At 41.7% G+C, this 10,618-nt stretch overlaps 1 protein-coding gene across 1 annotated transcript; it reads left to right on the top strand.

The window, feature by feature from the left end:
• Positions 1 to 688: 688 nt before the first annotated feature.
• On the top strand, positions 689 to 9,416 carry LOC103171130 (G-protein coupled receptor 35-like). The gene is made up of 2 exons (XM_007671725.3): positions 689 to 762; positions 7,296 to 9,416. The coding sequence occupies exons 1-2, from the start codon at positions 743 to 745 to the stop codon at positions 8,185 to 8,187; spliced, it is 912 nt and encodes a 303-aa protein (XP_007669915.1). The 5' UTR covers positions 689 to 742; the 3' UTR covers positions 8,188 to 9,416.
• The last annotated feature ends 1,202 nt before the right edge of the window (positions 9,417 to 10,618 follow it).

The following is a 10,618-nucleotide window of genomic DNA, read 5'->3' as shown; positions in this document are numbered from 1 at the left end:
AACAAATACAAGCAAGCTGAAGGCTAAGAAGGAGAACGTCAGCCGGACTAAAATTACTATAGTTAGACAGAAAAAGGTCATAACCTCAATCACCAAAATAATCCTCTTTGTGGTTTTTAAATATATTTCCCCTTCTTCCCCTCCACACCCTCCAACGTCAATGAAAGCCAAATCTTCTAAAAACTGGGGGTTGTATTTGCATGCAATGGGATTTTTTGTTCTGGGGTTCTTTTGTGCCCTTGCTACTGAGAACTGCCTAGAACACCCCACCTCCACTTTATTCTAATCAACTGTATCTTCCATGGTGCATCTCACTTGGAGAATCCAGCCAGCCAAGTACATGCTGTTCCAGAAGGAGGGCTGTATGAATGGACTGCCAATAATGTATCCATAACCCCAAATTGCTGGAATGTTTTTAAACACTGGTAGGGGACAGAATAATAAAGACCACTGTCTCTTTTTTCTCCATTCCCACAACCTCCCCCCATCCCCAACCCACTCGCACGCACGCACACCCACACACATTTATAGATTTTTTTGTTGTTGTTTTGTTTTCAGAAATAAAAAACAACTGTCAGTTTGTACATACACCCACGGGCACTCTCACTCTCTCTGTCTGTCACACACACACAAACACATCTCTTTGAACTTCATCGTACACTATCAGTTTCATTTTCAGTTGTTACCACTTTGATACTTGGCTTTCCTTACCATTCCTTAATAATCCCGGGGACGCACAGCCATGAAAAATACAGTCACGAAGTAAGTGTTATTAAATAATAGATCGGGAGTGAACCTATATGCCTGAGCTTATAGTAACCGACTTAGATCTGACTTTGTTGTTGACATTGGGGTAGTGTGAGTATGCTAACCACTCTCTAGATGATTTTGAGCTTCTAAGGGTCAGGGTTTCTTTCATTTTGCAGACATATCCAAAAGAGCTATGCTGTTGCATTACCCTCTTCTAATTTTCTGGAGCCTCGGCAGCAAAATGTGTCTATAATGTTCTCTCCTCTGAAATGGAGCTAATGGTAAATAACCTGCTGTCCACATTTGTTGTGATGAAATAGCAAAATACTTTTATAATACTGTCAATTTATATGACTTAAATGCTCTTTACTAAGACAAACCGGATTTCAGAAATTCCTTGCCCCCTGAATTGTATTGCAATTGTAATGGTATTTCTTCACTCTCAGAACAAGAGCATGGTGAATGAGGGGGTTTTTGTAAGGAAAATTTCCCATTTTTCTGTCCTAAAGTCTAGGCACAGTAATTACATGATGATGATGTCCATTGTGCATGTATATTTAATCAATCTTTTCTGCCAGTTTCCCCTCTTCTGTCATTCCCCTGCTTCTAAAAAGTCAAATAAAATAGGCTATGGCTCAGTCATAAAGCCTTTAATTTGAATTAAGTTGACATTTCAAGTGCCTTCTAGGTACTGCTCTGATGTATTTCTTGATTTCCCTTCGTCTTGAAAATCAGCACAACTGACAATTCGTTTGGGAGAATTACTTACCTTATAAACTTGGGATGATTAAGCTTTCTTTAGCTTTTATTATTACTTATTGGGTATTCCTAGAGAGGGTCACTAAATATGCACGCACGCATGCATATATATATATGCATGCATATATATATATATATATATACACATGTATTCAATTTTTTAATCATTGCTCGTAACATCCCTGTGATGGTGGGACCCCTTCCACTACACAGACAAAAAAGGAAACTGAGGCCAAAGGTCAAGATGGCTTCCTGACATGATGCAGTGTGTATTGGTGTCTGAGTTGGTATTAGGATATGTGAATATCCTAATATTGTAATTTCCAATAAACTACTCTGTCCCCTAACCTAGTATCTGGGATTGTCCTTTAGAATCAATAGAATGAATCAACCTCTACTCTGTAAGCTCCTTTCATTCATTCATTCAATCATACGGTATTTTTCAAGAGTTTAGTAGAGTGCTCTGCACAATGTAAGCACTCAAATATGATTGAATGAATGAATTTACTAAGTACTTAATGTGTGCAAAGCACTGTACAAAATGCTTGGGAGAGTACAATGCAACCATTAACAGACACATTCCCTGCCCACAAAGAGCTTACGGTCTAGAGGGGAAGACAGACATTAATATATATAAAAAAATAACAACTATGTATATAAGTGTTGTGGGTCTGGGAGACGGAATGAATAAAGGGAGAAAGTCAGGGACATGCAAAAGGCAGTGGGAGAAGAGGAAAGGAGGGCTTAGCCTCTTCAAGGAGATCACACAGCAGACAAATGGTGGAACCAAGATTAGAACCCAGGTCCTCCTGACTCCCAGGCTCGTGGTCTATCCACTAGGCCACACTGCTTCCCTGAAACAAACATGATTGCTGTTGAAGTGCTGCAGTTTATCCAGTACTGATTGATTGATTGGGGTTGACTTCAAATGCCATAAAATTGGAAAATTCCTATATTGTTCCAGTGGATTGGAGATCTGCAACTTCTTTGTTGAGATGCAGCCAAATCTGAGGATTCCAGTTGGTATTCTTGTCCTTGGATACTTGTGACCACCCAAACGTTTATTCTTTTCTCCATATTGTTCATTGAAATCCTGTCCAAAGAGCACAGTGCCTCCTCTGGGCAAACATAAATTGATCCTTCTGGGTTCTTCACAGCTGAAATATTACTACTAATAATAGAGGTATTTAGTAAGTGTTTACTATGTGCCAGACACTGTAGCAAGCGCTGCTTTAGATACAAGGTAATTGGGTTGGGCACAGCCCCTGTTCCACACTGGGCTCACAGTCTTATTCTCCATTGTACAGATGAGGTAACTGAGGCCCCGAGAAGTGAAGTGATTTGCCCAAAGATCACACAGCAGACAAATGGTGGAACCAAGATTAGAACCCAGGTCCTCCTGACTCCCAGGCTCGTGGTCTATCCACTAGGCCACACTGCTTCCCTGAAACAAACATGATTGCTGTTGAAGTGCTGCAGTTTATCCAGAGATTCCCAAGTGCCACCAGCAGCATGGTGTATGGGCCAGTCCCTCCCTGCATTCTTAGCAGAGCTGGGAGAAAGTAATGGCAGCAATTTCCAAAGAGGAATAGGAAAGACAGTTTGTGCACTCATACTATAAAGGTTCAAATAAAATAAATCCTGGTTTGGGGTGCTTTTTTTTTTAAGGGGGGATGATGGCCGAGTCAAATGCACGCACCCTTACACATAGACATTAAGACTCATCTTTTTTCATTTTTGCTAGTTTTTCATGGAAAATTAGTAATCTGTTTTTGTTTGGGAACTCTGAGGGTTTGCCACACTTGTTTTTGGCAGTGTTAAGAGGGTGAGTAGCAGGAGATCGTCTGAGATCGGGCAATTATTCAGACTGGCAGGTCACGTACCCTTTTTTCAAAACCTCGTGGAGGCCACACATGACGGTCACAGGGAAGAGCAGAAGTGGGGTTTGAGTGGTGGAAGTTGCTGTGCTTTGTGCTCAGAGGGGCTCCTAACTCGGAGCTCCCGCAGCCTGGGACCACAGCAGCTTCAATGAGTGTGGGTGATGGGAAGAAGGGATTGTGGCAGCATCTCTCCAATCCTGTTGGAGATTACTAGGAGCTGCTGTAGTTGAATGCAACCTCTCACACCACCTAACAACTGACAACCTGGACTGCCATGTTATCTTGGAGATAACTGAGAGGCAGTGTGGTTCAGTGGATAGAGCACAGTCCCGATGCTGCTGGGTGATCTTGGGCAAGTCACTTCACTTAAGAGAAGTCACTTTACTTCTCTGTGCCTCTGTTGCTCCATCTGTAAAATGGGGATTAAGACTGAGAGCCCCAGGTGGGACAGGGACAATTCCCTGATTCACTTTACCCAGCATTAGTACAGTGCCTGGCATGTAGTAATTGCTTAACAAATACCATTTAAAAAAAAATCTATCATACATCATCAAAAGGCAATTTGAAATACTAGATGTACTCCACACTTTATCTTATCAGTCATTTACTTTTCACATTTGTCAGCCCCACTGGATTATAAATTCCATGAAGGCAGGGATCCTGTGGACCAATCACTTAGTACAGAGATTCAATCAATACCATTGATAGTATTGATTCTAGCCAAAAGAAAAGATAGGAAGGGCATTTTGGCAGCAGAAACTTTACCTCCTAGAGTTTGTAAAGATCTAATGTCTATTAGTACTAGGCAGGGAAGAAAGATTCCATTGTATTTCTGGCTCCCTTGCCGACACATATGCAGGTCTGCATGGGGTGGAAGAAGCATTTTTGGCAAAGGCTTTTCCTGTAAAATTTTCAATTTTTTTCCTTAACTCTGCACAGGCAGATTGATATTAGTCACCAGCCTAGCTTTAGTGGGGTTTCACCAGGCAGATAGGATTTTCTTTCCTCCAAATTTACACTGCAACATGTTCAGGTTAAAGTTCAGTGGCTTTATTGACTACTCTAAGTAGATAAAACCAAAGTAAAGTGTGCAAGTTCATCTTTTCAGTGACATAATAATGTTGGTATTTGTTAAGCGCTTACTATGTGCCGAGCACTGTTCTAAGCACTGGGGTAGACATAGGGGAATCAGGTTGTCCCACGTGGGGCTCACAGTCTTAATCCCCATTTTACAGATGAGGGAACTGAGGCACAGAGAAGTTAAGTGACTTGCCCACAGTCACACAGCTGACAAGTGGCAGAGCTGGGATTCAAACTCATGAGCCCTGACTCCAAAACCCATGCTCTTTCCACTGAGCCATGCTGCCAATGGGTGTGGAGAGCAGCTACTTTCACTGTGACCCAGAGTTAATAATAGCAGAATAGAGGCTTTACAAAAATATGAGGAGGTAGCCTCTGTTCCTCAGTTATCTCATCTGTGAAATAGGGATTAAGACTATGAGCCCCATGTGGGACAGTGACTGTGACCAACCCGATTATCTTTTATCTCATCATAGTCATTGCGGTATTCCTTAAGTGCACTATACTAAGTGCTGGGGTGGATACAAGCTCATCAGGTCCCAATGAGGCTCACAGTCTAACTATGACTGAGAACAGGTGTTGAATCCCCATTTTGCAGATGAGGGAACTGAGGCATAGAGAAGTTAAGTGACTTGCCCAAGGTCACACTGCAGGTAAGTGGTTGAGGCAGGATTATAACCCAGGGTCTCTGACTCCCAGGTCCATGCTCTTCCCACTAGGCCACGCTGCTTTTCAGTATCTATCCCAATGCATAGTTCAGTGCCTGGCACATAGTAAGCACTTGACAGATACCTTGAAAAATAATCATAGAAGGGAATATTTATGTTAGTTTATAGACTGTAATTCTCCGTCAGAAGATAGACCTAACTCTGAGAAGGAAGAGGCTCTAATTGGCCACTTTTCCTTCCTTCCTGGGAGAATGGCTTGAGTTTCTCAAATGGTGTTTCTGAAGCCAGAGTTGCACCCAAAGTCACTGTTGACCTCTGAAAAGAACCTCTGACCTTTCCTTGAAACTGAAAACTCATTGTGGGCAGAGAATGGGTCTACTAACTCTGTTGTATTGTCCTGTCCCAAGCACTTAGTATGGTACTCGGCACACAGTGACACTCAATAGATACCACTGATTGACTGGAAGAGAAGAGATTTGATGACCTGCTGAGCAATATTTAATCTACAAGAATAATATAATTGGATGCTAGTTATATCATGAATTTACTGACTGTCGATACGAAAATTAGAGAGATGAGCAATTACTTGGTCAATTCAATTCCAGTAGACAGCTATTCTAGATCCTTCAGCCTAAATAAACCATTTTTTCCAAAGATTTTTTCCAAAGGTATACTTCATTACCAGTATCTACAATAAAGTATTTTTCAAAGCCTGCTGTGGGTAGAGCACAAAAGAAGTTAAAACACATGATTTCTATTCCCAGGGAATTCAGAATATAGTAGAGAGACAATAGATATTAATTGACAACTAGACCATAGTAAAAAGAAGGAAAATAGATATAATAGAAAAGTAAATCAATCAATCAATAGTATTTATTGAGCACTTACTGTGTGCACAGCATGGATCTAAGTGCTTGGCAGAGTACAGTATAACAGAATTGATAGACATATTTCCTGCTCACAGGGAACCTTCACTCTAGAATAGACAGATATTAATATAAATAAATTGATTATAGACATGTACAGAAGTGCTCTGAGGATGAGAGTGGGGTGAATAAAGTGTGAAAATACAAGAGCAAGAGTGATGCAGAAGGGAGTGGGAGAAAAGGAAATGAGGGCTTAGTGGGGGAAGGCCTCTTGGAGGAGATGTGCTTAAAATAAAGCTTTGATGGTGGGGTGAATGATTGTCTGTCAGATATGAAGGGGGAGGGAGTTAAACACAGGAAATATTTGAATTTGCCAGATACTTGCCTCTGCTTTCCACTTCATTTTGCCTGGGAAGATTCTTTTTCAAGCGTTAAGTCCAGATGGGGACTTGTTTGTCGTTTTATAGCAGTGTTGAGCATTGGCCTGGGAGTCAGCAGACCTGAATTTTAATCGCTGCTCCTCCACTTGCCTGCTGTGACACCTGGGGCGAGTCACTTCACTATGCTTAGAACAGTGCTTGGCATATAGTAAGTATTTAACAAATACCATAATTACTATTATTATTCTCTGCCTCTTAGTCTCCTCATGTGTAAAATAGGTATTCAACCCCAGTTCTCCCTCTTACATAGACTGTGTACCCCATGTGGGACAGCGACTGTGTCTAAACTAATTACCTTGTATCTACTCCAGCACTCAGTACAGTGTTTGGCACATAGAAAGCACTTAAGAAATGCCAAAATTACTATTGTTGAACTATGACACTAAACTCTTTTTGAAATGGAAGTGGAAATTATGGACTTCAGTTGCCCTAATGATAATAGCAATTGCAGTATTTGTTAAGTGCTTACTATGTGCCAAGCAGCACTCTAAGCACTAAGGTAGATACAAGGTAATCAGGTTGAACACAGCCGCTGTCCCACATGAGGCTCACATAGTCTTAATCTCCGTTTCACAAATGAGGTAACCGAGGCCCAGAGAAGTTAAGTGACTTGCCCAAGGTCACAGCAGACAAGTGGTGGAACCAGGATTAGAATCCAGGTCCTCCAGACTCCCAAGCCCATACTCTATTCACTTAGCTATAGCTGCCTCTGTTCCATCAATAGATCTCACAGGAGGTAAATGTAAAGGTGAAGATAAATTCAGTCTATGGAGGTACAACCCAAAGAGTCTTAAAACCACTTCCCAAAATATCCCTCCAGGGACATTTACAACTGTGTCTTCTTTCATGCAGTGACAGTGACATTCCTCAAAGTGTGAAATATTTCCAGTATGCTGTGTACCCACCTACATTAGCCCTGGGGCTGATCTTCAACATGCTGGCTTTGTGGATTGCCTGTTGCAAAATCAGGAAGTGGACAGAATCGAGGATTTACATCTTGACACTTATTACTCTGGATACTTTGCTGCTCTTTACGCTGCCTTTCAAAATAAAGGCTTTTCACGATTGGAAGACATCTTTAAAGTTTTGTAAAGTCCTAGAGAGCATGTACTTTGTGAACATGTATGGGAGCATTATCATCTCCACGTGCATCTGCCTGGACCGATTTATATGCATAAACCACCCCTTCTTAGCCCAATCCCTGCGTTCCCCCAAGAAAGCCACCCTGATCTGTCTGGCGGTCTACATCATCGTCTCAGGAGGGAACTTTTACACTCTTCGCCTGCATGGAGATGACACAGGTAGTGTTCACTGCTTCCAGAACTTTTCATCCAACACCTGGAAGAGCAAGTTCCTACTTATTACACCAGAGGTAATCTTTTTCGGCTGTCTCTCCATCATGGTCGTCTGCACTATTCGGATCATCATCTGCCTCTGGAGATCCAGTAACCTGAGTGGGCGGGTGGGGAACAATAGGTCTGTAATGATTGTGGGATCCAACCTATTGTCATATGTGATCTGCTACATGCCTTATCATGTGACATACCTCTTGTACTTCCTGAAGAAAAACACACTCCTGGCAGACCCTTTTTCAACTTTCCGTCCTGCTTTGCAAATAAGTCAGATTTGGGCCAACTTGCACTGCTGCCTTAATGCTATTTGCTATTATTTTGTCTTTAAGGAGGCTTTGAGGATAGAAAATACAGAAACTTATAACACCCAAAACTCCAAGATCACAAGATAAAGCATGGAAAAGTCCTGAGGGGAAGGAGATGGAGTGGCGGGGGTTGCTTTTCTATGGAACTTTTATTTGGCTCTGTGGCCTTTCTAAAGTTTGGGCATGTGGCGGCTTCATAGTAAAGGCAATAGAATAATAGACTTGGTAGGAGTCATAAGGCCTGGTTTATCTGCTGTTCAACTAGGGTAGTGTCTGCCTCAGTCATCTCACTCCACCACGTAGGAGGATTTGGAGAAGAGATGAGAAGAACAAAATGATCTGAACTTTGGAATCTCTCAAACCAACTGAGCATTTGGAAATGGAAGTTGAAGACCTTCTACTTCCCAGTGCTTCCCTTCCCGCACCAGGGTGTTCAGCCTTGGTACCACACACCCCTCCCCCAATATGGAAGCCCCATTTCCTGGCATCAGCATTTTCTAAAACCTTACAGAGGAGAGGACTGTTAGAAGATTTTTATGCCACCCACATTTGTTTCCCAGTTTCTCCCCTTCCCTACTGACTGTGCTGTGCCATCATCCCTTCACCCCTCGCCGAACCTCCAGAAATACATAGAAAATGACACCAGGAACCATGGAAAGAATTCCTTTGACTGTCCTGAAAGAATGGCATAAAAATAAAGTTGTTCTGAGGATTGTTACCTTCACCTTTCTTCCGTTCTCCCAAGTCATCCTCTTGCTTAGCCTATACTTGGCTCTTCCTGACTGCAGTATGTTTTTCTCCTATTTCCAACTCCAGTTTACTGTGTCATGTGGACTCACGCTGCCTGTGACAGTTGTTGTCTTCTAGTCTGCTGAGTTTTCTCCTTTACTCTTTGAAATCTTTCCTTTGCATCAGAGAAGACTCTGAAGATTCCAATGCTGTCCTGTAAATGTTTTTATTAATCACTCAATCATACTTATTGAGTGCTTACTCTGTATAGAGCACTGTACTAAGAGCTTGGGAGAGTACAATACAACATAATTAGCAGACACGTTCCCTGTTCATAACAAGCTTACACCTTAGAGATGAAGAAGAATCCTGAGACAAGTTGAAGAGATGATGGCAAAAGAAATGCCTTTCTTCTGCTTAAGCCTACTCTTTCCTATGTCCCTCTGGGCTTTCAATAAGGCAAGGTGAAAAATATTAGACATATGGCATACGAATTTGATGTCTGGCTTCCTTTATAAGCATCTGCACTGAGCAGGTAATGCAAAGTTCACTGTATTTCTTTTAAATAAAATATTCTTTAATTTTCACTGGCAGATTCTTATGAGTCCTTTCTTGATCAGAAGAATAGAATCTGTTTTCGGGCTACACGTGAAACTGGAAATTCTTCTACAAGTCGCAGAATTTTGCTCTTTCTAGAGACCCACAGAGTAGTTACTGCTGATTCTTTATCATTTGTGGTTTTAGAGGAAAGGATAACCCGATGATTGATACCTGCAGAATTCTAAAATTCTCCATTTCAGCCATTTCTGGCTCATTTCCGTTCCCATCAAACCTTTGACTAAGGCTGTTAAAAATTAACATTTTGGCTGAAGCATTTCAACACTTCCCATTTATCCAAGGCCTTCATGAGCAGTGATCTTTACCAAAGACAAGAAAAATGAGATGGAAAGGAGAAAAGGAAAAATTCTAGATAATCCACAAACTGGACATTTGGTTACTGAGTAATTGAAGGTTATCTGGATTCAACCAGATTAGAAGTTCCCCCTTTAAAATTGACTCAAAAGTCTTTCCCCTGAGGCTCCTATTACAGTCATTTACCTCTAGTTTTAGATATGGGGACCCAAACTGGAAAGTGAAACATAGTCAAAGTAGCTGAATTGGCATCAGTGGTTTGGTATCTGTAATCTGACCGTAATCTTTTTCGATAAAACCAGAACCAGGGCTAGGGCTTTCAGGGAAGGCAAGCTTCAGAATATCACATTTTACCCAGACGGAAAGTATATCAAGCCACCCCCTTGAACCCACCTCAGGGTAGGAAATGAGGCCCAGGTGTCCCCTAGTTTGTGCCCTAGTTCCTCTGTACTACCCACTTGCGATTTGTATTAATAATAATGATAATAGTGATAGTACTTGTTAAGCATTTACTATGTGCCAACCACTGTTCTAAGCACGATTAGTACAGTGCTTTGCACACAGTAAGTGTTCAATAAATACGATTGAATGAATGAAAGAATACAAGTTATTCAGGTTGGACACAGTCCCCGCCCCACATGGGCCTCACACTCTTAATCCTGATTTTACAGATGAAGTAACTGATGAGGCCAAGAGAAGAAGTTACTTGTCCAAGGTCACACGGCAGGCAAGTAGTGGAGCTGGGATTAGAACTAAGGTCCTTCTGAGTCCCAGGCCCGTGCCCTCCCTAATATGCATGCTTACTTCCTATTCTCCAGTTTTCTGGAACAGCCCACCAAATCAAAGATGCACGATGAAAGTAGGTATTCATTCAATC

Source organism: Ornithorhynchus anatinus, chromosome 1 (assembly GCF_004115215.2).
Source record: "Ornithorhynchus anatinus isolate Pmale09 chromosome 1, mOrnAna1.pri.v4, whole genome shotgun sequence".
Taxonomy (NCBI): Eukaryota; Metazoa; Chordata; class Mammalia; order Monotremata; family Ornithorhynchidae; genus Ornithorhynchus; species Ornithorhynchus anatinus.
Note: the sequence above shows the minus strand (reverse complement) of the source record. Positions and strands in the feature narration are given on the sequence as shown.

What these genes read in the sequence shown, in the direction of transcription:
- LOC103171130 (XM_007671725.3), top strand. Translation starts at nt 743, where the DNA reads ATGAAAAATACAGTCACGAA. An exon ending in ATGAAAAATACAGTCACGAA is followed by an intron (nt 763 to 7,295) that starts GTAAGTGTTATT and finishes TCTTTCATGCAG; the next exon opens with TGACAGTGACATTCCTCAAA.